The 26,875-nt window shown below is 40.7% G+C and overlaps 2 protein-coding genes across 2 annotated transcripts; both read left to right on the forward strand.

Moving 5' to 3' along the window:
- The first annotated feature begins 3,078 nt into the window (after nucleotides 1–3,078).
- On the forward strand, nucleotides 3,079–11,199 carry LOC133137974 (divergent protein kinase domain 1C-like). The gene is made up of 4 exons (XM_061256403.1): nucleotides 3,079–3,395; nucleotides 8,705–9,415; nucleotides 9,966–10,130; nucleotides 10,474–11,199. Exons 1-4 carry the CDS (start codon nucleotides 3,105–3,107, stop codon nucleotides 10,693–10,695), a joined length of 1,389 nt encoding a protein of 462 aa, XP_061112387.1. The 5' UTR covers nucleotides 3,079–3,104; the 3' UTR covers nucleotides 10,696–11,199.
- A 3,925-nt stretch (nucleotides 11,200–15,124) lies between these two features.
- LOC133137108 (cytochrome b5) lies at nucleotides 15,125–24,984 on the forward strand. The gene is made up of 5 exons (XM_061255154.1): nucleotides 15,125–15,418; nucleotides 18,659–18,787; nucleotides 22,484–22,513; nucleotides 22,757–22,791; nucleotides 23,580–24,984. Exons 1-5 carry the CDS (start codon nucleotides 15,275–15,277, stop codon nucleotides 23,659–23,661), a joined length of 420 nt encoding a protein of 139 aa, XP_061111138.1. The 5' UTR covers nucleotides 15,125–15,274; the 3' UTR covers nucleotides 23,662–24,984.
- Nucleotides 24,985–26,875: the final 1,891 nt, after the last annotated feature.

Genomic DNA, 26,875 nt, shown 5'->3' on the forward strand with positions numbered 1-26,875 from the left:
TACCTATAAAATTTACCTGAATGAGGGGTGACCCCAGAACAGTAATCAAAATGGAATAAAGCAATGAGTGACTAGCTCCAAATGATCAAAACTTTGATGATCAAATCATTCAAGAACTATTTGAATGATACGGGTCCCATTATTTTGGGTGTAAGTCAAATAGAGCATTTCACTGTAAGAACATAATACTACAATTCAAACATGGTGATCACATGAGCTGAAGCTGATCTGAAACACAAAAGCAAGTCTACATCTGATTGACTTAAAATAATCAAAATTAAATTTTTGGAGTGGTCTAGCCAAAGTCCTGATCTGAATCCAATAGAGATGTTGTGGCAGGACCAGAAATGAGCATGCACAAAAACCTACTTAATGTCTTCATTAAAGCTGAAGAGTGGGCCAAAAATCCTCCATAGCGACGTCAAAGACTGATAGCAAATAATTCAGTTTAAGCGGCAATTACCTCTCCACATGGGTGATATGGGTGTTTGAGAATTTAAATAAGAGAAATAATAGTTTTGCGTGTAGCCAGGTTGTCTTTGTCTAATATTTGTCTGAAGATATGAAAAAATTCAGTGAGACAAATATGCCATAAAAGAGGAAATCGAGAAGGGGCCAACAATAATTAATTTACTGTAAAAGTTAATTAGGTAAATCGCTACCTGATGACGGCATCACATGACACCGAGAAAAGCCACTGGTCAACAATGGTGTGAATTGGATGGCACTGCAGACACACAGTACACGATTCAGTTTGTCAGATTGTGTATTAGTTACTCAGTAAGTTATATATGACAATAGTAATGGCCATTATTCCAAACATCAAAACAACGTGTTTCTCAACCTAGTTCGCTAATCAAACTTGAGTAGCAAGCAAGCACACACCAGCAATATGCAGATATTCTACAGTCAGTCACGATTACTGCAGAGGTATCCAACAATGTCACAACCAGGCCAGTCATGTTTGTATTTATGCAACCTTAGCTACACTGACTTCAATCCAGCAAGACGCAATAATAGACAGATAGACTTTAGAAGGATAATGCAAAGCTGCTAAATAGCATCACTAATTTATTCGCCTCGTTTCCACTATCGATACAAAGTTGACACCACCAGACAGACTAGCTAACTTAGCTAGTCGCAGCAGAACAGAGCTTACTAGGTGTATACTACTAGTAGTCCTTACTACATTTGGGGGTAACGCCTGCAGCCGCCATATATAAAGCACCTCTGATTTTGCTGATACCTCCAAGAGTTTAAAATAATTTAAATGTAATTTTTGGCAAAATAGTTTGCTCTGGAGTTATGGTAGACTAACGTTAATGACAGAACGACTCACGCAGCCACCATTCTGTAACGTAGCTACGTCCTGACCCGGCACGCACGGCACGCACGACACGCGCACCGTACGCATGATGACTTTAATTGTAGATAATGCGCTGTTTGTTTCCCACTAAATAAGTAATTTATTTGTGTAATTCACATTAAGAAAGGTGTAGCACTGGGGCGACGCAGTTCATACTTAATTTACAACGTAAAAAACTGTATAGTGTATTGTAGCTCTAACTGTAATTATAACGTTTGTTGAAGAAGTAAAGAATGTAGTAAGATCATGTAAATGATTGCGGACTCATGCATCTTGGAATGTTTCTGAGTTACTGAGTTAGGAACTACCGGATGTCTCTGCTATACGCGTTACCTTTGAAAAATAAAGTTATGATTCTGTATCCTGATTTTTACAACAAATGAATTTGTTTCAGTGGTATGTTGAATGGCCGCCCGTCATTCTTATTCAATTCACATTTGTCAGTGTTATATTTGTGTAAATTATATTTATATATAATCATTTACAGGTTCACTGACAAAAAATAGGATTTTGAGTGATGCCTAACTTGTTTAAAAGTACAATATGTAATTTTCGGATTTCTAACGGTCAAGAGAGGAATAGCAGCAACAAACACCTTTAAACCACAACACTGTTTATACCTCCCCCTTCTCGGTAAACGCGCCGACGTTTAAACACCCTTGGCTGTGGCAATTAGAACCAATTTTCAACCAATGAGCTTGAATTATTGTACAGCTATACTATGTTTTGGTACAGAGTGCCGGCCAGTCAACTGAATATTATGAAACCAGAATTTAAGACTATAAACAAAGACAGAGGGTGAGTCAACACGTCAGTGAGCCTTTTCCAATGATAGGAAGGGATTTACAATGGTCTTGTAATAATTTTTTAACAAAAAAATCTTTAAAAAACCTTTAACATAGAACATAACGTAGGCCCAGACACACAGCCCCTAAACACCATGGTGTCAGCAGGTTTTTGTGGATTTCTTTCAATCAGCAGCCAATTAAGGCCAAGAGAAGGTGTGTGGATTATGTAACTTAATCAATTACGTAAATCGGTCCTGACGTACAACAAAAGCCAACAAACTCTGTGGCCCCTCTTGGGCTATGTTATAACACCTGATCAAGTACCCTCTTAGGTAATATGGAGGAACATTCTTTATAATATGCGCAAAGGGTTTGGCAACATTTTAGAACATGTGTCAAAAAAATATGATACTATGTTCCACAAGCACAGCATGACATGTCAAATTCAGTTAACGCTGTTTAGTTTCTGTATCATATTTGCAAATGAAATTGTTGAAGACGGGAATACATATCTAATTTCAGGCAGCATAACTGCACATGGAATTCCTTAACCCCCATCTCCATGAACATAAGACTTTTTTTGGGGGTGAGATATATGCAGAGAACAAGGGTGTGAGACGCACAGAAAAGTGCTTCAGAAAGGAAAGGAACTCCTCGCCTGTAGTCAGCTTTCTGACTTAGCGCTGGTGGAGTGGGAGGAGTAGACCTAGAAGGAGAGCCCCTTCCACACAGGAAACTGGGAGGGAGGGAGCAATGAGGAGTTCAGGAAAGGGGGGCAATGTGTTTGTGAGCAAGAGAGAGAGAGAGAGAGAGAGAGAGAGAGAGAGAGAGAGAGAGAGAGAGAGTGGGAGTGATCAAGTGTGAGCAGGCATGAGAAGCTGACGGGGGAGAGGGGAGACACCAGTCCATCCTCAGACGGGGATGGAAGCTCTTTCCTTGCAGGAGGCTGCATGGCAAGTTGCCTTCAAGGGGCGCATGTTTGCCGAAAAAAGGACCAGTGGCACAGCACTCCTGGGGACCTGGGACAGCGTGGGAGGTGGACCCAGGGGGCCATGGGGTCACTGTGGAGGGGCTGCGTACTGTGGAAGCTGGGGCTAAGGACCTGCAAGTGGAGAATTCTGCTGCTGGTCCTTTTCTGGTTTGGAATGTGGATGTTCTTCAGTGGTGTGGTCTTTGTGCACAGGACAATGTTCTCTGACCACTGCACGGATAAAAAGAGCAAGCAAATCCTGGAGGGAGTGGTAGGAGGGTTTTTACTGTTTCTCTTCTGTCTATTGTTCTCTCATTCACACACACACACGCGCGCGCACACACACGCAAACTCTCATGCATGCATACACACACAGGAAACATTGGCTGCACTTTATTCTCACAAAATTATTTTCCAAACCCAGTTTAGACACAGATTTTCTGTAGGATTCATGTGCATGTTTGTGAATTTCCAGTATTGCTTTGTGTGGGTCTAGGTAACAAGAAAATTACATGTACCTACATGGCATGTGTAAATCTTTCCAATTTTAGTTGCCAAGTCTACAGCATCTGTAAGACGAGTTGATGGTGAGGTAAACCAGATGACCACTGACAAAGCTCAGCATTATTATTACTACACATTTACAGCTGAACAAAACTACTCAGAACAAGTGATTGAGAAGTCCTATCCATGTGCCAGATACAGAGACTTAAGTCTCTCAGGAAGTAAAGAGAAGGGACCAGTTTGTGAGAAGAATACTAAAGATACTGAATAACTTATGTATTGCTCCACCCTTTGGTCTCGTAAACCCTTTAAAATGTAAGATCACAAATATATCATAACGGAACATTCTACCACTGATGTAACGGTCACTACTGGTAATTGAAAGCAGCATGGTTCTATTCACTAACACTTGACATATCTTTTTTTAATATTCTAAACAACCTATTATTCAAAGAGCTATGCAGACACAACCTTTAATTACCTTAGCATTGTTCTGCCCAGCATACAGTAAAGATGATAGATACAAACAGCATTATTGCATCAGCATTGATACAATTTAGAGGAAATCTTCTCAGAGAGGGTCTTATAATCTATCTTTCAATTGCATTTGACCTACTTTTGGCATTAAGTTAATTCAATTGTGCCCATGTATCGAACATTGCATTAGCACTAATACCCTTTTCATGCACCAGCAGTCATGAGAATAGCTCTCTCAGCAGTTACATATTTTCAATAGCCCAAGGGAAGAGAGAAGAGTTTGTGTGACAAACTGCTTAGACAGACAAATTGTTAGAAGTTGCTTAGACTAGAAATAGGATGGATGTTTTATGTTTTATTGAAAACAAAAAAAGAACAATGTTAAACACAGAACAACAATACATATCCCCAACAAAAAAAACCTGTGAAATCAAAATTGCAATTATCTGCAAAGAAGAAGAAGTCTAGGAAAGGTTTTGGACATGAACCATAAACCAGGTGCAGGAGAAAAACTGTTTGAGGAATCAGCAGCTGGTTCCTTTTATGTAATTGAGTTCAATTTAGTCACATTCCCTAAGGGAGACTGGGTTACTATAACTACTTTTGATCACACCAGAGTGATTAGAATTACATTTTTCTATAAAAGTTGTGTATGATCCTAATGTGTATACAGTTAATGGCTTGATTTTCAACTTAATGACATTCAACTTTTAATTTATGTTCATTTTTAACATTTCCCCAACACTGCTTTCCTTAGGTCTCTATAAACACTATTTCTGGTGTGTTGCGTTCAGTGAATCTCTATTGACTCTTTTTTTTTTCTCCTGGGCCCTGTAGAAACAGATGGGAAGAAATAAAAATGAGCCATGCTTTCATGTGACAGATACACATAATTAAGTCAAACATCTGATTGGTGATTACAAAATCCTGCAAGCTTGTTAATCATGGAACAAATGATAAACAGGTTCATTAACCCAGATTTGATAATTGAGCTTTGGGGGGATTAAACACTGCAGCATATAGCATCCAAATATAGATTACTTTAGTCTTGCAAAATGGAGTCGTTTAGAGTCGCATGTCCACCAGAGACCTTCGTGAATGTTTGAACATATGTGGCTATGCATCGCACTTGCTATTCTAATTCCAACTTGGTTTGGCCTGGAACATAAGGGCATCTAATAACATCCTTGTGTTTGGCAGGGAGAGGAGCCTTTTCTCTGGAAAACATGTCTGTATGATCCCATTTAACCTATATGACAATGCAAAGCCATCTGGAATTATAGGCGGGTAGAGCTCATTTAAACACATATCCAGCTTTCTTTTGAAAAAGACACAAAGACAAAAAATTAGTGAAACTACCTTGTTTGGTGGGTTTATTAAACTTTCATAAAAATAATTGCTTAGCCTTGCTACCTTGTTCATACAGTCACACCATAACAGAGGATTAACTACAGTACTGATTAAAACAAAGTTTCCAAAATACACATTAAGATTATTTTCTGTGTGTACTTTCTTTATCCAATTCTATAAAAGAGTGTCCAGCCAGTCTATCTCACATAATCTCTGGCTCAGATATGATTTGCTAAACTTGGCATTGGTCAACTGACCAGTAAATTCACTGCATGACAGTGTTTCTCACAGAACTCTTGCCAGCCCTGCTTGTCTGCAGTAATGTGCTTCTATTCCCAGCAGTAAACTGGTCATTTCATGCCGATAATCATCTTCAGCAGTTAGCATTTAATTATGGTATGATTATGCTTGGTTTGAAGATAGTAACTTTGGAGCGTATCTGGACATGCAGCGGTAATTTACACGTACACATACAGGTCCTTTCATTTCCTTGGCAAAGACAGATTGCGCTGTCTCTGCATCTTTTCTTTAATTTCTTGTAATTAAGCAGAGCAGTCACTAGGATTGTATAAAAGTGACATTTTCTGGATTGCATGTACCAGCGCTGTATCTAGGAGACAGGACAGAGTCATACAGTACAGATGAAATCTTTGCAGTGCAGTTCTCACCCTCAGAAAGTTGCATCAATTCTTGCTTGAGCTGAGATGACTGTGATTTTCATCAGTGTTAGGATTTGTGAATTTGAATGCATCATTTCAAAGATCATACTCACGTGTGCACGCTTCTACTTTTCAGCGCAGGTGTTTGCAGTCAAAGCTGATTGGCATTAAGCCACAGAGCTCAATATTATATGGCATGCACCTGAGTATTTCTAGAACTATAGTTTTAACTTGAAACAGTTACCACAATCTTAATAAATAGCTGCATTTTCCATACATTATATACAGTATATATTGCAGAAAATGCATACTCGGTTAAATACAGGAATAGTCAGATTCCTGTAGAATATTATGTTTGTGGACAGTATTCAGTCAGGCTATTCAGTCAGTCTCCCTATCATGCCTTCCCTATATCTAAACATCAAAAATGAATTTTAGTCAAATAAAAGCATTTAAAATTCAATAATTTAATTTACTTTAAAATTCCTGTTTAGGTTTCAGAAACGGCTTTTCTTTTAAAAAATCACATGGTCATTACACACCTTTTATCTCAGTGTAATATTTATTTAATGTGTGTTGTATGTTATAAAAGAAAAGTACTAAAGTAGAGTAGTAAAGTCGTAAAGTAGTAAATTAAATCTGGCAAATCTTCAGCTTGTCTGTTTTGAGAACACACATACTCTGTGTTTTTAATTTGAGTGGAAGGCATAGGTTTGTGTTACTTCTCTCTTTCCAACTGAATGGATGCAGTACATTCCGTACAGAAATTTATCTACACACCATTAAGAACATTCTTCTGCTGGTAACATAGACTGTTGCTTGATTAACAGTGATATGAGACTGCCCTAAGACTGCCCATGCCTGACAAGCTGAACAGATGGCTAGAGAATGGTCTTGTGTATTGTGTGCCATTGTTAGCATAATTATGAACTACCACAAAGCACTTCTCATGTTTACCTCTATCCTGTGAGCTTGTGTTTCAGGGCTTCGACCTGCCAATATTAACTGTTTCCCTGCTGGTATCTCAACAGGCCGTGTCCATGTCAAACTCAAAGTGATTTATTCGATTTTATTTATTTTACTGGCACAGTAAACACATACTTTCAGACCTATATGTATAGGACGTGATTTATGAATGTACAACGGACAGAGTGGTCTCACTTTTGAGGTGGAGCTTTTCACATAACTGTAATTCAGCTGTACAATCCGGAAGATATTTTGAGCTTTTTCTGCAATTTGTATATTAACTGAAATGTCTTAATGAAGTTCCTTGGTACTTGAAGGTATAAAATACTTTTGCAGCTTGAATAATCAAGGAGCCACTGATCAGGACTATTGATCGACTTGGCTCAAAGCTCTAACTTCATTTGCTTACTTGGCCAAAAAGGGACTGATGTTGAATTAATTTTCCCCTTGACGCTGAGCTGACTTCAGTGAGAGAACACAGACAGTATCTTTGCTGTTAACATAACATATAGTTGGGCCAAGAAAAGAATGCCTTTGATTTTAATGGACTGCAAGTAAATGACCTCATTCGATAAAAATAATAACTTTCACATTTCCCAGTCCAAGATTTCCTTCTGTGGAAGTGCTCACATTAAGGGTATAACCTATACACATCAGCCACAACATTAAAACCACCTGCTTAAACCAGTTCTTTCATGATTAAAAATGCTTTAAACTGTATATGCTTCTCTATAAACACTTAATATTTCATTATATGATATGTGTATAAGCAATAATCATAAGTGAATTGCATTCAAAATGAAATCTTGTAAGCTCATTGGGAGGGGGGTGCATGGTTTTATTTAAATATCTTGGTACATACTAGTGTTCATGATCACGTCTATCTTAACAGATGCTCCAGGACCTGTGAATTTTTCATATTTAAAAAAAATAGACAACCCACCATATTTCAAAATGCATGGGATCTATTCCTTACATACGTTTCACCACATCCAGTACCATGTGATTCTGATGTAGGAATAGATGCCATGCAGTTTTGAATTTGGTGGGTTTTTTAAATAAAAATTCTACAGGTCCTGGTGCATCTGTCCAAATTTGAAGGCGACCGGTTTTATGTTTGGTTCTGGACCGTGAAATGAAAACAGAAACGCTAATATCCAGAACAATGGGTTCCTGGAGCGTAGCCTGCAGCCCAAAACACAGGTCACATGAGAGGCCCGGGGGCTTTGCATGAGGGATCCCACAGAGGAAGGCAGGGCTCATAAAGCATTTCAGCTGGGCAGTATTCAGCTGGAGGGAATGATGTTTAAATGCCTTTCAGGGAACCTTTCCCATCTTACCAACAGCACTGCCATTTCAGTCAGCCCAATGGAAGCAGCTGGACTGACCTCGGTGAACTGTGCTCCTTATTGAGTTCAATGTAAAGGGAATATACTGTATTACATGTTGTAAATACTGTATGTAGCCCTTTTTGGAAATAATTAGAAATAATATTATAGTACATTTATATTTACTTGTTACATTCTAGATTTTCGAAATGTTATATTTATATGAGGAGTTTTCAGTATTGATGTATATGTTTACCAGTAAATTTGAGTTGTGAATGAGCGTCTCCCTCTGGCAGTGTGAGGCATACGGGCGTGGCGTCCTGGCTGGGGACCTGTGTGAGGAGCTGTGTGTGAGCCGCAGGGTGCAGTACAGACGCTGCCTGTACTACGAGAACGGCAAGAAGGTGATGGAGGCCGACTGGAGGGGGGTGCCCATCGTGCTGAAGTCCAAGCTGGAGAACTTCTCCTCCTACGAGGCCTTGGGTCTGCTGGACTACCAGGAGGGAGGCAGCCAGTCGCCCTGGGACGCGGTCCTATACGCCACGCTGGAGATCAGGAGCTCTCTGGGGCTGGAGCCGCGTGGGGGGGAGGCCTGGCCGTGGGGCCGGCTCTCGGGGCCCTTCCCCCGGGCCTCCTCCCGGGCCGAGCTGGCCTCCCTCTGGTCCCTGCTCCAGCAGGAAGAGTACACCTTCTTCCGGGTGCTGCAGGACCTCAGCCGGCACGTGGTGAAGGTGCTGGGCTCCTGCGGGCACTTCTACGCAGTGGAGTACCTCGTCGCCGGCTGCGCCTGGAGCCAGAACCTCTTCCCACAGGAGGCGCTGCTGGGCCTGCCTGCAGGGGCCAGGGGCCCCTCGCCGCCTCCCGACGGCAGGGCGGGGAGGGACACCGTGCTCCGGATCGCCCTCAGCTTCCTGGACATGGTCCGCCACTTTGAGAGCGACTTCCCCCACCGCCTGCACCTCTGCGATATCAAGCCCGAGAATTTTGGGGTCCGGGGAGACCTCACAGTGAGTCCCCCCATCTCTATGCTATATATATAATTCATTTTTTAATAATTATGCTAGATGTAATTGATATCAATTTGAGGTCTGTACGTCTCTGTTACAGCTTCAACATCTGCCACAAAGGCTTTAGTTTAGCTGAACACGCAGGCGTCCAGACACAATCTTGGCGAGACCGTTAGAAAATGAGCTCACACACTATACACGTGTTATGCAGGATGACAGAGGCAGTCCAAAGCTCTCTGTGCAGTGAACCCCAACTTGCACATCATTTTCAAAATACAACATACGTAATTTGTAGCACTGCCAGATCTGTCATCTTAGAAATAAAGCATGGAAATGCAACTTAATCCACTGGCTTTTCACCATTTTCTCCATTAGGAAAAGATGTTTGACTTTCCGGAAACCCCAGAAATGACTGCATTGAGGTTTTCCATTCATGGCCTGAAAAAAGAAAGTGGGCCAAGTCCAGCTAGTCTTTCTGAATTTGTTTTAACACAAATGTACTGTAAGTCCCCAGTGTTGTACTGACAGTGAAACTCCATTCCTCTTGCAGGTTGTGGCCATCGATGTTGACATGGCTTTCTTTGAGCCCAAAATGCGGAACATTCTAGAGCAGGCCTGCACCAGTGATGAAGACTGCAACTTCTTTGACTGCATTTCCAAATGCGACATGAAGGAAAGCAAGTGCAGCTCTAAACGAGTGAACAGTAACTTGCAGGTACAACTTTATTTCACTCTGTGCCAGTGGTTCCCAAACTGGGGGCCCTCTGTGTATGCTGGTTTTCCTTCCAACCAAAAATGCAATCTCAGAATTTCAACAAGCAGTTAATTTGGCTTAATTAGGTGCTTCATGAGTAGAGTGGTTATGTGAGTCATATTATGTCAGATATAGCTATGCATGCCATGTAGAATAAAATTCAAAAGTTCATATTGCATTTATTGTGCCATATTGCAAACAACTATATGCATGATGTTAACTTATTTTTGTAGAAAATATCAGTTAGAAACTTAATAATTCTCAGTTCACAGGGAACTAACTCCACTGACCCTTTCTTTTCCAGGTGATCTGTGACAAAATCTTCAGACACTGGTTTGCTCCTTTGCTGCCAGTTTCCAGGGTAGAGCTTCCCCTAGAGGCGGAATTGCAGCATGCCGTGCAGGTGTGCGCAGACACGGATGGCAGCGATGGCGTCCATGGTCAAACTATCCACCTCCGCCTCCGAAGCCTTCTCTCCCAGATCCTGCAGGACGACTCAGGACAGATGACAGGACACTCCCGCTGAGCTATAAAACCCTCAAACCAGACATCCAGTGCATTCTGCTGAGTATAAACAGATTGTGTTGGAAGTCAAGCCTGCAGTGCCAGTTGAATTGTGGTTGGTGCTTGGCAAGGTCCTTTGGCAAGGTAAATAAACACATGCAGTAATGTTCAGGAATTTGCTCCGATCAATTTATCTCTGTTGTTTGGACTGATCTAAAGTGGAAGGAATTTTGCAGGCCATAACTTTCACTCAGGAAACTTTCAAGTGTAACTTAATTTGCACATAATTGGCTCATTTTGTAGTGTGTTTTCCAGTTTATCTTGCTGTTGTCTTTGTGTACAGGTGTGACCTCTCTCCCACACTGAAGGGGCATTTCTGCATGAATGCCTCCACATTGATTCTCTACATGCGCACCCTGGTGTAAAATCCAGCTATGTCCAGCTTGAAATACCAGCTACCAGCTGTTTCAAAACATAGCTTGAGCTGGTCAAACCATGTTGAGTATAGAGCTGGATTAACTGGTCAACCAGCAACCAGCTGTTTCAAAACCTAGATTGAGCTCTTTTATTCAGCCAATCTAGTGGAGGTAGATGCACATTGTCATTGTGAATGACAAGCATGATTATGCATCATCTCAATGGCTGCTCTGAACCTGATGCACATTTTAGTTCAAGGCTCAGTGCTTCTTTCCTGTTGGACCTTTAATCCTGCTGGAGGCCTGTCTTCTCTTATGTTCAACAGTGTCATAAGACAGGAAAGGCCTCTCCTATTTGGCATAAACAATGGAAATGCCGAAGGTATTTATCATTTACAAGTGCATCTTGTCCTCATCATATTTGTCTGTAGTACGTATTGAAAATTGACTACCTGAGACACTAGAGCTCCTTACATATGCTGTGCAGCTGCTGTTGCTCTGAGCCATTTTTTTTTTTTTTTTTTTTTACACTGACTTGAGTTATAGTACATCCCCATTGTCCAGTGGTGGAGATTTTGGTGGTCACATGACTGTGCATATGGACACCAATAAGACGTGGGAATTTTCTGTAAAACTCTGCCTAAAATTCCTGGCATCAGTATATGCTCTACAGGAAGCAGCACCTGTTTGTTTTGGAGGCCAGAGACGCAAATATTGAGCTTGACAGTGTGACTCTACAGAGCCATTTTCGTGCTAGAGTTCATGAGCAGACTACAGTCTGAGGTATACACATAACTGAACTGTACCCATGACAGAATAAAAACTGTCAACTGAACAGAACAGAACCTGAACAAGAGGTTCAGTAAACAGACATCCCCTGCAAGAGAACCATTTTATATTTGTGACATAAAACCGTTTACAGTAACACTCATCACTTAGATGAGCCCCACAAACTCTGAAGACTTACTACTGCTACTATAACTAACTGCCCCTGGATGTACGATTGGCCATTGTAATGATTAATCTTGAACTAATCAAACCAGTAAAATGAGTATTAGTACAAATCTGAACATAAAAAAGGGGTACTTTGTATGCCATAGCTAGTTCTCCATAGGGTGGTTTCAAGGCTTATTGATGCCATTCAATTAACTTAAATAATGGTTTCAAACATTTATTCATTTTATGCCTCTGGTTCCAAGATAAAGGCTGATTTGTTGAAACATACAGGGCCAATGTGCAGTTATTTTCTCTTGCTCATCAGAAATTGAATTATTGCATACAATGAGTTTAATAATTCAAGTCCAAATAATTGTACAAAACAATTAAATATCTCAGTCTTGTACACTGATTTTTTTACATGGCTATCTGATGCACGTAATCATAAAAAGTAATCTGTCAAACCTTATTCATGAGCTATAATCAATGCTTGGCTCGCCTACTGACTATGATGTGTACTTACCTGGCAAGCTTGCGACCTCATTCAGCTAAATGATTCACTCAAACAAGGTAACAGTAAAAGTGACTGTATATATGATTCTTTGGAGAAAAAACAAGATACAGCAAAATACAAGTAGTAATATTCCTTTTTGTTTTCATTGCATGAGCAACATACTATGTGTTGTGCTGCCATCTACTGCAAAAGAAAAAGGTGTCTTGAATCACAGAAAAGGTTTCATTTTAATCAAGGCAAGATTGAAAACAAGACGGGCTCTCAATCGTTTATGCTATACAGCCTCCACAACAGGAATTAAAAGTATATTTTAGCATGTTAGGCTTCAGTCCATCCTTTTTAATGATCATATAATTGTGATGGAAACAGACCATGTGAGAACAGATCCATCTCCCAGGGGCACAATGTTTTAACACAGACAGCAGGAGGTGGCTTCATTCCCTGCCAAAGCTGAGAAGACAGATCCAGACAGCTGCTGCTGGTGGTACTCAGCCTGTCTCTACATCCAAGCCATCTCCAAAAGAGGAGGGAACATCAAAATAATAACCTCTACGCACATTTACTGTGCGTAACCATTTGAGATGACCAGACAGCTTCATGCCACTGTGTGTGTGTGTGTGTGTGTGTGTGTGTGTGCATACATTAGTAAGGAACAGATTTGTAAGTAATTTTAAAGAAAGCCCAACCCACAAGAGTGCTCTAAAGATTACTTCTGAGTACCCCCATCTCAAAATTCCCAAATGGTTTTGCTAAGAAAAGCTATTTTACTGCCAAAATGCTGTTTTTATTTTTCAGCAATACAACTGTATAAAGGGCACAGTGTTTTCATAAGTGTATATCCTAATTTAAAGTCATCCAACTAACAGCATCTGGCTTTTCAGTAGATACAACATCACTTCCACTGATTCTTTGACTGTGCCAGGAGGAAGGCTTACTGTACAGTGCACTGTACTTTTCACAGCTGGCTGTCCCTGGCGATGAACCCAAGCCCTGCCAGGGACGTAAAGAGGCCTTCAATGCTGACTACACTGAAACTGTGTGGGTGTGTGTGCATGAGCGCACGTGTGTGTGTGTGTGTGTGTGTGTGTGTGTGTGTGTTACAGGTCTACGAAACCTCCTAGTCTGGACCCAACTGACAGCTAAACAAAAGAAGACACAAATAGCAGGAGGGCCCATGTTTGAGCTCTGATGGGTTAGGTTTGACGTAGTCATTGCCTGTCCCTCTCTCCCCAACCTCAGACCTACTTCCTTATAAGAAGTTATAAATATGGTTGCAAGTTGATCCAATGCCCAGAATGGTTTCCAGAATAAATTTTGGAAAAATATACGAAAGATCCCTGAGACTGAACTGCAATGGCACTTGGCTACACCACTATTTAAAGTGAACATGAAAAACAACAGCTACAATTCATCACTTTCTCTTAGGGTTAGGAAATGGATGTCACGCAATGACACTTTCTCCTCGTGACCATGAACAAGAGATAAAGTTATTTTTTCCATTGCTCTTGGACAGTTGGTCAGAGCACAGTTTCGAGGTTGATCTGAACTTTGTAAAAAAAATAACAAGGACATCAATTTGTCAATGAGCATCTATTTATGTCACCTATTTCTGCACAAAAATGCAAAGTTCAATCAGACTCTCTTCCTCAAGTGAAAATTCAGCCATGGTTGAAAGCACAGGGTAGGGGACATATTTGACACTCATTGTGAAATTTCTACATTCTCTGTACAATTTTGCCCATGAACGTGGACTGGGGTGAGTTAATGTCCCATCTCATTTAATTTGCTGCCCACTGAATTATGTCTTACGATGTGCGTGGCCTTTTGTTTTTACAAATAATTCCATATGTGAGAGCTATTACCACCTTAATAACTGTATTTTCTTTAAGTTTTAAGTTTTTTAACTATAGGGGATGTGTGTGTGTGTGTGTGTGTGTGTGTGTGTGTGTGTGTGTGTGTGTGTGTGTGTGTGTGTGTGAGTGTGTGTGTGTGAGTGTGTGTGTGTGTGTGTGTGTGTGTGTGTGTGTGTGAGTGTGTGTGTGTGGTGAGTGTGTGTGTGTGTGTGTGTGTGTGTGTGTGTGTGTGTGTGTGTGTGTGTGTGTGTGTGAGAGAGAGAGTGTGTGTGTGTGTGTGTGTGTGTGTGTGTGTGTCTGTGTGTGTGAGTGACAGGTATAATTATACTCATTATCCTTGGAAATACACTCACCAGGCACTTTATTAGGAACATTTTAACTTTATTACTTCATGCGTTAATAAAAGTAGTTTCATTCGGCTGATCTTCAGGAAGTATAGGAAATGTCAAACTGGCGTAAATAGTTCAGCGGGTACAACGTCCTAGAATATAAATCATAGCTTTCCTCAAAACGGCGCAGAGTGCGAACACTGTACACTACTTCCGAAAGTGTGCGTGACGACTGATATTCGTGAGAAGGTGTTCAGATTAAAGTTGAACTCCTGTACTTCGCTGAACTCTCACCCAGTCCATTGTGCGACGCCTGTCCCTCTCGGTGGAGTTTGAGTGGCAGTCATCTTAACCAATAGTAACAGGACAAACATTGCCGTAACCAATCGTGGTTTCTTGTAGAGAGACCGTGGGCAGAACTCCTGAGTGAAATAGATTTTTACACGCAAGGTTCATGTTGTTCGACAGAAATATACTTTTGCTGAGTGTACTCGAAAGAAGGTTAATGTAATATCGATCTCTGAATAAGACGTTTATTACAAACACTCAGACCATGAGTGGCATAGGAGAGCAAGAGGCAGCCACCCAGACGGTAAAATACTTCTGGCTGTCAGAAGTGGAGGAACGGAACACGTTTAAGAGTACATGGATTATTATTAACAACAACATTTACGATGTTACAAAATTTCTGGAGGAGGTGAGAAATTAAACTGAGAATATATTGTTGCATTTACCTCTTTCGAATTAGTACGTAGCATAGTAGCCTGTTAGCAGGTGTCTATAGACCTTATCATTCTCCATCTGCAAGAAGACACAACGTCATCTTCTCATTTTAAAATGACGTTAAGTTAGCCGTTGAACTCACTTTGCTGTCACACTACAGTGATGAGAAAAGTAGTCACTGAATTTGTTCAGTGAAAGTAGCCTACTTTGTGTGTACGTGAGTATGTTAAATTACCTCATTGGCACTTCCTGCGTCGGGCGGATTGGTCAATCCTTAACTACGAGTGTTAGCTAAGCAAACTATGCTACTTGCTGTTTGTAAAGGTTTAGCCTATATATAGTGACAATGTGCGTATTTCTAATGTTCCTTCTTATTTCTTATGTACATTCTATAATGTTCATTCCGTGGTTTATTTCCCCACGTAGACCGTTTATTGTGCGTGCATTTGATGTGATCCAGGTTGTTCTTCAAGCCAGATGTTTTGCAACCACTATCAATGATTTATCTTTTTTTGATGTCAATCAACTGCCCTTTAGTAAACTTTTGAAGGTTGCGATTCGACATAGAGAAATGACTTGAGCATTTTATTTGCTAATGTTGATTAATTTCATGCGAATTTTGAAATATAGCGAACCTTCTGCAGACTCAGAGATAGGACTACACGTAGCCTAATTGAGCACAAAATTGTAATGTAAATCAACAATATCTTAAAGTCACCCATGGATTGATTAAAACCTTGATTTTACAAAACAGGTAAACCTGGTGACCTGAGCAATTTTTAAAGTAAGTTTTGACACCTCTGGGCATCATTACATTAAATTATACATTACATTATAATTTAGTACTAGTCTATACTTCAGTTTTTATATAAATATGTTTGTTTGTGAACCTTTGTTTTGTTACTTGATTAGTGGACCTTTCTGTATTCAGTTTTATAACTGCGAATGATCATGAAAATTAAATGAAATCATGAAAATGGTCGCAACAAGTCAAGTTTGTTAGTTTTGGGATTCAGTTCAGATCCTGACTCCAGCAATATGATAACAGCAAGTTGCAAAATATGTTTAATCTATTTCATACTATAAGAATGCAGTGTTGTTTTTGAAGCAATTGGTGGGTAAGTTCAGCATTTCACATTCACCATTTGGTAAAAAAAAAAAAAGCTTTCTGTATTCAGTTCACTTTTGCATTTAGACTAACTGTGGGTCAGTCTTAAGGACAAAGGCTGACTAAACCCATGCCAGTGATTTGTTTCCTGGAGCGGAGAGAGGCGAGATGCACTTAGCTGAGCTAGAAGTGTTCTGCTCCTTTAAGATTCTGTCCGACCTCCACCCCTCTCATTCTCCCTCATTGGCATGCTCTAAATGCCAAATCACAGTACTACTTCCTGGTTCAGTCTAGGTCAGAGGCCCATAAAGGGCCTTCTATGAGTTTACAAAACTATCATCAAAATTTATGAAATGAAAATGGAAACTTTCCTGCCTGATGGTATTCTGTACTTTGAGCAATAGATTATGGCACTATGTGTCAGAAATACTGGATTGTTAGCTAATATTTTTCTGCTAAATATTAAAAACAAATTTGTGGAATCTTACCTTGTAATCCTAGGGTATAGTACATACTAAATGTTACCACATTGCCACACTACTGACTAAAAATGTGTGTAAAATATGTTGTACCTTTGCTTGCCATTGTATCACACCACATCTTAAATTACTTTCAATATAAGGCTCCAAGCTCCAAGTAATGGTGCGAGGTAGTCAATGCTGAACCACACTATGTTCAATACTTCATAGAATCTGCTGACTCATATCTGCTTAATCAGGAGCTGCTATCTATAATACTTCTGGTGAGTTTGTTCTCCTGAGAAATAGGAAGTTAAGTGCAAGCAGAAAGTCTTGTGTGTTACTGCACTTGCAAGTGTGCATTCATGCATGCATGCAGTCTGTGTCTACATTTTTTTGCCTGATGTGCATGCATGAGTGATTGTGCGCATATATATATATAGGGCAGCCTGTAGCGTAGTGGTTAAGGTAAATGACTGGGACAGGCAAGATTGGTGGTTCAAATCCCAGTGAAGCCAAAATAAAAAATCAGCACAGCCATTGGGCCCTTGAGCAAGGCCCTTAACCCTGCATTGCTCCAGGGGAGGATTGTCTCCTGCTTAGTCTAATCAACTGTACGTCGCTCTGGATAAGAGCGTCTGCCAAATGCCAATAATGTAATAATGTAATGTATGTTCCTATGATTAACGCATGTTGTTCTTGACATAAATAATAGTTCTGTGATGTTTTATTGCATTCTTGTATACCCATGCAGTATAGTAGTATTTACAACATTGCAGTTCAGAGAAATGCACACATTTTGCACACTAAAGACCTTAGTTTTAGAACCTCCTGTAATGCCACCTGTTAGAATGAAGCCACCTTAGCTTTCCCATTTGTACCTGTCAGAGATATTGCATATATCTGCTTTTATAGGGGTTGCAGGCCAGGGTTATAGACTGGGATGCCTCGTGTCATTCATCAGGAAAATTCTTCTAATTTCCAGCCTCATTTTGTATTTCAACACAGGTGCAGTTACATTTGGAACCATTTGCAAGAATGCTCTTTCCAGATAACTAGCACATTCCATGTAGGCATACTGGAAGTGCCATTATAAGGCTATAGTACAAGAGCTGCAAAATGAAAATGGGCTCTGATATTCTGACTGCAGTTAGCCACTCCACCACTGGGGACACAAGATTTTAATTTGACCATTGGGGGAGGTGGGGGACTTGAGAAATGTCATGAACTGGGAATTCTTGAAGGGGTGGATCTTGCTAGGTTGTCTGCGGTTGCCGAGCAGAGAAGTGTCAGCTTCTGGCTGTCAAAGTTTTAAGTTTTTAACCTATTTGCATTAGTTCTAACCACAGGGCCTTGGATGAAGAAGATCTGGCAGGGAAATAATAAGCCTGAAATTTTGGCTAAGTGGTTATTTTAGGTGTCGAGCCAAGCTGTGAGCTACTCAGACATATGCCAGGTCTGGCTATTTTCCATTCACCGGTTTGCTTCCAATAATTGCAGTCACCGAGTCCACAGATCTGATTGGTGCACTGATTGTCATGGAAATGGTCGGTAGGCTGTGACTGTCAGTGTTTTCCATCAAACACCCTGAATGCTGTGACCTCAGTGGGTCACTGTATGACTGCTGACCCCATGTCTTGGCCCCCAGCACCCCGGTGGCGAGGAGGTCCTTCGTGAGCAGGCTGGAGGCGATGCGACAGAGAATTTCGAGGATGTGGGACACTCCACTGACGCCAGAGAAATGGCAGCGAGCTACAAGATTGGAGAGCTTCACCCAGTAAGAGAACACTGTTCTGCCTGCATACCTGTGGTCATGTACTTGTAGTAAACTGGCTTGTTCTCTTCCATTACAATGAGCAGATGTGCAATGATACTCAAATACATTTTTACCAGAAAGTACAACATCTGTGTAATGCTGAATGATCTGTAATTTTAATTTTAAAATATATACACTCAGTGAGCACTAGGTATTTATTAGACTATTAGGCTGCTGCTGTAGCCTATCCACTTAGAGGTTTGCCAGGTTGTGTGTTCAGTAGGGATGTGTACCGAGAGCCGGTATTTTTTGGTACCGGTTCCTAATTGGTCGGTACCAGAGTACCGCTAAAGATTCTGGACAAACGATACTATTTTCGGTATTTTTTTAAGAGTGTACCTAACCGTCGCGTAATTATGACACTGCCGCCGTCGACAGGTTATGACGCAGCGCCCCGTTGTTTTCTCTAGTAGTCAATATGTCGGCCGTAAGAGCTAAGCGCTCCAAGGTATGGGCTCACTTCATCAAACTCAATGAATCCTCGGCTCAATGCAATATATGTAAGAAAGTAGTTGCATCAAAGGGGGGTAACACCAGCAACATCATGAAACACTTGCAGTCTACCCATAGCATAAAGCTGAAGGAGTGCGGCGTGTTAAACAACGCATCTAAAGTTAGCAACCCGGCAGACGCTAACAACACCGTGCCCTCCTCCGTGCAGGCAAAGTCCGACAGTGCTTCTTCATCAAGTCACGGTGAGTGTATGAATCATTAAAGGGGAAGTGAAATACTAGATTAAGTTGGCATAATTTACAAGATTGATTCCCAATATATACATCCTTAAAGGTTTAAGACTGCCAGTAAAGCTGGATTAAAAATAATAAGTAATTAAATTACCCTTTTTTAAAACATGCGCAGCGCCATTTTATCCGAGTGTATAGTGTGACGTCACTCTGTCCAGAGCGATCTCGGCTGCTGCCAGAGAAAGTAAATATGTTTCTTTTCCTTAACAAAAACTGTTAGGGCTAAATGCGTCAGGAGAAGCGCCTCCCCTACACTGTTCTGTTTACATGTATGTGTCTGTTGGGTTGAACATGTAGGCAAGGGCTTTGGTCATCTCCCTAGGTTTTTATTTTATTTCATCTATTCATATATCTCGCACTGCACATGTTGACTTGCTAAGGGCTTAAAAGGCAGGTGCTGTAAGTTGTTTATTGATGTTGCTGGTGTTACCCCCCTTGTGGTAATAAAAAACGATTGAATCTTTTACCATCTTGTAACGTCTTTATTTTATACACTGAATTACACGCCGTGGTATCGATAAGGGGCGGCACGGATGGTGCAGTGGGTAGCACTGCCGCCTCACAGCAAGGAGGTCCTGGGTTCGAATCCCCGTCGGCCGGGGCCTCTCTGTGCGGAGTTTGCATGTTCTCCCCGTGTCTGCGTGGGTTTCCTCCGGGTACTCCGGTTTCCTCCCACAGTCCAAAGACATGCAGGATAGGCTGATTGGAGAGTCTAAATTGCCCGTAGGTATGAGTGTGTGAGTGTGTGAGTGAATGGTGCGTGTGCCCTGCGATGGACTGGCGACCAGTCCAGGGTGTATTCCTGCCTTTCGCCCAATGTATGCTGGGATAGGCTCCAGCCCCCCTGCGACCCTGTTCAGGATAACTCTGACCTCATTAACAACATTTCTGCCCGCAGAACAGCTGCTCACTGGATTATTGTTTTTTTTTTCACAATTCTTTGAAAACTCCAGAGACTGTTGTGCATAGAAATCCGAGGAGATGAGCAGTTTCTGAGATACTCAAACTACCCTGTCTGGCGGCAACAATCATTTGGTCTGAAAAACAGCTGAACCTCTTGACCACATCTACATGCTTTTATGCATTTTGTAGCTGCCACATGATTGGCTGATTAAATCTTGGCATTAACAAGCTGGTGTATGGTCTATTTACTAAAGTGATCACTGAGTGTATATCTGAATATGCAAACATTATTCAAAGTTATTTTATTGAGTCAGATTGGTTACCAAAAACATATATTTTAGTGCTCAGCCCCAGTCTGAAGGTTCTCCGGAGAGTATATGTGAGGGGAAAAGCATTTGAAATTGTTTGTTTTTCAAGAGAAAAATGAGCATGGTCAGTGCCAGCTTCTGTCCTTGGGTCTATTTTTTTAGGTCAGCTATTTAATTGCTTAGGACAATGTTGCTGAGTCATACTGGTGCATTTTGGCTCTTTGCCTTCCTCCGAGCGAGCCACAGAACCTGTGCTTTTTACGCTTAAATTCAGCTGCATTTCAATTCAACCCAAGGGCCCTGCTTTGTTATAAAGAATACATCTGTTTTTTGTGGGGTTTTTTTTTAATGTATACCCGCATAGGCCTCAAACTGAGTGGTGCTTTGAAACTTATTTAAAGATCTATGATCTTGCCAAGATTTTAATCTCAAGAGACTTTCTTCAAAATTTTCACATTAATAAGTGATCCAGTTCCAGTGGCAGCCATACATGCTCAAGCCATATCACTACCTCCACCATGTTTCAAAGATGCGGGGGTTGCTTGTATCACAAGCTGTTCCTTTCTTTCTCTAGGATATATTTTTATCTTGCAATCACTTGAGGTTGAGATTAATACTCATCTCATCTGTCTATAAGACTTTGTTGCAAAACTCTGCCTTACCAGTGGTTTGCAACTTCTATTAAACCCTCTGAGGTTAAGCTGGTGTAGTCTTCTCTCTATTGTAGTCTTTGAGACATCTATGCATTACATTACATTATTGGCATTTGGCAGACGCTCTTATCCAGAGCGATGTACAGTTGATTAGACTAAGCAGGAGACAATCCTCCCCTGGAGCAATGCAGGGTTAAGGGCCTTGCTCAAGGGCCCAACGGCTGTGCGGATCTATGCCTACATCCTGGAGAGAATTCTTGATCTGTTTGACAGTTTAAAGGGACAGTCACAATTCAACATACTCTCTTCTGTGGTCTACCAGATTGTTTGCTATTCCTGAGCTCATGCGCTGCTCCTGCTTCTCAACAATGTGCCATACAGCTGATTTTGATGTCTTGGCTTTGTCTCTGATTCATTTGTTCTGATCCATTTTTTTTTTCTTGTACATTGACTAATGATGCAACAACACAAAGCTGGCTAAGAAACAGCTGAGCAATCGATTGTCCAATTACTTTTGGTCTCCCAAAACGGGACGATCATGGATGATAAGGGCTGCAATTCCTCCGTGATTAAGCCGATATGGATGTGAATACCCACAAATAAAAGCTGACATGATTTTTCCACACCAGTTTAAAACTGGTGCCCCATTTCCTTTCCAACCATGGACAGCAACATGATATTGTGAAGATAACTTTTGCTAATGGTAACATCAAACAGATATTTTGTGTGTTAAAGGAAACACAAGAAGCTTATTGACCTTTTATTTTGTGATTATAGTACAGAAAATGTTGCATATTCAAAGAAGTGGACTAGTAAATCTTTGGAATTATGTAATGTAAATTGGCTTAAATTAGGTTAGCTAGTGCCTTCAGTTTCAATTCTTCAGTTTCTGTCCAGATGAACTTCACCACAGTTCCTGATCTCTGGGTCCCGCCTGCCACTAAATGTAATCAGAGATGAAGGAAAGCCTTAACATTTTTTTGTGTAAAAGTCTGACTGGTTTTCACATAATAATGAGTAATCTCATCTCCTCTGTTTTTCTGTTCACAGGAAGACCGGCATAAAATTGTGAAACCTCCAGTAAGTGAAATAAATCAGCAGTCGTATTTCATGTTTAAAGGCAGTGTGCATCATGTGTCATTCCATTGCATATAAAACAATTAAACTACTATGTTAACATTGAATTACTGTGCAGAAAGTCTTATTTCAAGAAAATGACTGGTTTTCAACCTCATGGTTGATGGGGGTTTGGGGGGCGGGGGGGGGGGGGTTTTTGTGTGTGAGACAGAGTTCCTAATTTTTTCATGTTTTTCTTTCTCTCAGGAGTCTGATGTTATATTGGTGCCAGATAATACAAGGTATGTTCTCCAACAGTGGTTTGATCTGGTCTGATGTTCTCAGTCCTGGCTCTATTATGGCCCTTAGTTCTCACTGTGCATGCTTGTGTGTACTCAGCAATTATTGTTCAGGGTCTGGGCTTAAAGGGGCCACTTTGCCCAAAAATGAACAAAGGCTATAAAGGCTATTCACCTGGAATGTTACCTGTCCATCCAGATAGTTCTGTTCTTCTGCAGATTACCCTGAATGGGGAAAAAAACATTTGGGACTCAATAGCAACATTTCTTTCCAACACTATTCTCTACCAAAGTATACTGTACCAGCTGGCCAGTATTTTGGGGTGCAATGAGCATTGGCATTTTGAGCAGCACAAGCATTGTCCGTACTGAGGTCCGTTGTGTGTGAGTGAGCTGCAGCGAATATCTAAAAAAACCCATCAGGTCTCAACGAAACTGTCTGGATGGATAGATAGACTTTGTGTAAGTGGAAATACTGCTTTATTATTTTTTTGGATGAATTTTTAAATGCTATTACAGGCAGAAAATAGAAAACTGTCCTGAACGCAGCTGTTCTCATAATGACTTAACCTCCTTCAAGTACTGTAGCTAGAGGCACAGCTACATAAATACCACACTGCAAAAAATATGACAATAAAAAACTGAAGGAGAGCAGAGGTCTGAGTTTTACATAGACCTCGCTGCCCTAGGAGTAACAAAACAAGCTTTTGCAGTGGAAAGTCTGTCCTTTCTTGTTTCTGTTAACATTTTCCATCTTCTCCCCTCCTTTCCTCTGTCTCCCACTTCTACAGCTGGTGGGTAAACTGGGTGGTCCCTGCCCTTGCTGCAGCCATTGTCACGTTCATGTACCGTTGGTACACTTCGGAGGACTGACTCCCCCGTCCACCACTCATGCCGCAACTACTCACCACTTCCAGTAGCAGTAGAGCTATGCTTGACAGATTGCAAAACTGCACGCCTCTCGCCGAATGCTATACAATATCAAATTGAGCCAGAGTTAAGATACTCAAGCCAATCTTTCAGCTACCTGTAAAATCAGCAGATTAAGGCATTCAATTTTTGTTGTTGTCATCAAGTGGTTCTCTTCTCAAAGAGATTTCAATGTTGATGTAGAAACTACATTGTGGTTTAGCCTGTGTTTTAGGCTTGTTCATTCTGACTCTTGTAATTAATGTGTAAAGAGATAATGTAGTATATTGATTTTCATGGCCAGAGATTAAAGCCAGTACTAATACATTCCAGAGATTAGCCAAGTAAAGGGTTAGGATGAGCCCCATTGCACAGCAGTTTGAGTCCTTGCTAATCTTACATGAGCCCTGCATGCTTTTGGGTCAGATTTTAAACATTTTTTAAAAATGCACACTCGTATCACTAGTATTGGAATTTGCACATTTCTACAAAATGTACATGATTCTATATCATATTTCAATGAATCTAGAAAAAGCGTCCAGGTATTGAAATGGAGCTATTCTGAAGGAAAGTTGTGATAAATAACAGTGAGCCTTGCTGATCTGGAATGAACCCATTACTGACCTTGTTCTACATGCAATTAAGTTGAGGATCAGTAGGATGTGAATCTGCTACAGGAAATGACTTCACCCGCAATCAGGACAGGAGGGCAGTAAGCTGCTGGGTCTTTAAGCCCAGTTACCTCATCACATCGTTCACTGTCACATGTGCATGAGGCGGGCCACGGTTAAAAACCACAGAAGGTACGCTTCCTTTAGGGATTCAAATTGGGGAATGGGGTTCAAATTGTGTAATTGTGTAACTGTGTAATTGTGTAATTGTGAAATCCTGTGAAAGTAGGGTTTCGGATACCATTCCTCCAGAAGAATATTACAAGAATTTGCTGGCAAATGGAAGTTCATCTCAGGTGCATTTTATTTTCTGCCCCACAGAGGGCGCTGGTGCTGAGCTCAAAAATAAATCCTTTGCTTTGGATTGCTATGCATTTCAACTAGATAGGTTGTCCTACCGCTAACTGTACTTTCTTTGGATAGTGATAATGGCTCATCTGCTCAGGGGACACAACTGCTCTCTTATTCGTCTGTGCCAGTTCTATCACTGTGTGAAAGTACAACTAAAGACTGTGCCACTGGATTCCCCCCTGCTCTGTGTACAGTCCTCTCATGTGGTAACGTAACTGTATTGCTTGAAATTTTATACCATTAAATAAATTGCTACTGAGTTGCAGTGAAGTTCTCATAGTTTTTCCTTGGTTTGTTTTTGAGATGTTTCACCCCTGTTCCTGGAGCGGTCTATAAGCTAAAGTATTAAGTTGGAAAGGTAAGAATATAATGTATTGAATCAAATACTTCTGTTTGGCATTAATTCTATTTATCCTTGGAAGATGAAAAATGCCATGGTTTCAATATTTAAATGGTGAACATGGTGTGAATGTGCCACCTAGTGGTAAAATAACCTAGTGGTTTAAACTCGTATACCACGAAAGATTTAAGAGAAGTCAACTGCAAAAAGTTCTGAAGCAGCCGAGCAAGCAAAAATAACTATTTTCTTTTCATTCACGCATTGTGATGCAGAAAGAGATACCCTGCCTCACAAGAAGAAGACCTACAGCACAGCAAACAATTTGGTTAAAGGATCATCATCAGTACTGGATTTGAATAACCTGGTCTAGCATTTCCATTTTTATGATTGCTTTATGATCCACTGTTTGTTTGGGAAATGCAGGCAACCGTGTCCTGAGTTGATCATGATTTTCATGGTTTTGCATTTCTGCCAGATCTAGCATACAAAGAAATTTAACAAAGAAATAGAGCTTATGATGTAACGTTGGAAATGAGCAGCATGGTGTGCAGCGGTTAGCCAGGTCTGATAAGAAGGAGGGTCTGGCTCTCAGTCTGCCTGGAGCTTGCATGTTGTTCCTGTGTTTGCGTGCGTTTCCTCCAGGTATTCTGGTTTTCTCCCGCAATCCAAAGACACGTAGGCTCCAGGGTTAGTAAAAGAGAGGGTAGTCACTGTGAATACCCGTGTTAAATAAAGGTTCAAATGTACACAGATTATCCGTACAGTTCGATCTATACTGATACTACTGGTACTCTAATTTTGCCAGTTCTTTAGCATTAAATTAACATTAAATTACCTCATATCAGTCAATCAAACAACCAAAGAACTGTATGCTGGTGATGGTATGGGCAGCCATCTCATGGATGTCATTGAGTCCGATGATTACTCTGTCGTATAATGCACCAAAGCAGTGTTTCCTAAATCTCTCCTCGAGTGCTCCACCTACAGCACACCTGATACAACTAACCAAGCCCTTGATTAGCTGGATCAGATGTGCTTGAGGTGGAACAGATCAATGTTTCAATATCCCACTAGACACCATTCATTATGATTGCATTCCACAAAGGACAGGAGCTACTCTAAACAACCCTACACCTCCTTAGTTACATAACATACATATATGGGTTTCTATTGGGTTTCCAACCCCTGTGACTAGAATTGTGAGTTCTAGGAATTTTGAGATCATTTTGTATGGAACTTCTATTAAGAACTGTGAGCTCATTCTCATTCTGACTTGGTGTTATACTCAATTTTGTTCTGCTAGAAACTGACCAGTCTGCCACATCATACATGTTCATGTGTGAGAAGCAGTTTTGCAAGTCTCAAAGTATGAAATCAAAAACAGAGGTAGACCAAACCAATATTTTTGTGTACCGTTACACCCCTAATAAACCCAGTCTGGACTTTTCATAATATTTGTAATAGTAGTTTTAGAAATGTTTATGAATGAAGTCATACACCTTGAAGAGTGAAATTCATCTTTTACTTTCACTTTTAATATGTATTTTCTTTTGTAGTTTATTTTCATGGATCTGTCTTTTTTGTTGTCCTTTTTATGATCTATTTTTTGACCATTGATCTAAATTATTTTTTGTTCTTAACCCATGCTTTTTGTTTGTGGTTTCACAAAACGAAAGCAGGAAATGGATTAAGGTGCAAAAGCTTGTTATCCAAAATATCCAATCCCCCACATTTGCCCACATGTAATGTGATGTAACATGTCCGCTTCAAACACACAAGGGCCTGAGCAAACCTTTTATCTCACACAGCCAAGGTA

Source organism: Conger conger, chromosome 9, assembly GCF_963514075.1.
Source record: "Conger conger chromosome 9, fConCon1.1, whole genome shotgun sequence".
NCBI classification, from domain to species: domain Eukaryota; kingdom Metazoa; phylum Chordata; class Actinopteri; order Anguilliformes; family Congridae; genus Conger; species Conger conger.

What these genes read in the sequence shown, in the direction of transcription:
- LOC133137974 (XM_061256403.1), top strand. Translation starts at nt 3,105, where the DNA reads ATGGCAAGTTGCCTTCAAGGGGCGCATGTTTGCCGAAAAAAGGACCAG. An exon ending in AGCAAATCCTGGAGGGAGTG is followed by an intron (nt 3,396 to 8,704) that starts GTAGGAGGGTTT and finishes TCCCTCTGGCAG; the next exon opens with TGTGAGGCATACGGGCGTGG. An exon ending in GGGTCCGGGGAGACCTCACA is followed by an intron (nt 9,416 to 9,965) that starts GTGAGTCCCCCC and finishes TTCCTCTTGCAG; the next exon opens with GTTGTGGCCATCGATGTTGA.
- LOC133137108 (XM_061255154.1), top strand. Translation starts at nt 15,275, where the DNA reads ATGAGTGGCATAGGAGAGCAAGAGGCAGCCACCCAGACGGTAAAATAC. An exon ending in TTACAAAATTTCTGGAGGAG is followed by an intron (nt 15,419 to 18,658) that starts GTGAGAAATTAA and finishes CTTGGCCCCCAG; the next exon opens with CACCCCGGTGGCGAGGAGGT. An exon ending in ATAAAATTGTGAAACCTCCA is followed by an intron (nt 22,514 to 22,756) that starts GTAAGTGAAATA and finishes TCTTTCTCTCAG; the next exon opens with GAGTCTGATGTTATATTGGT.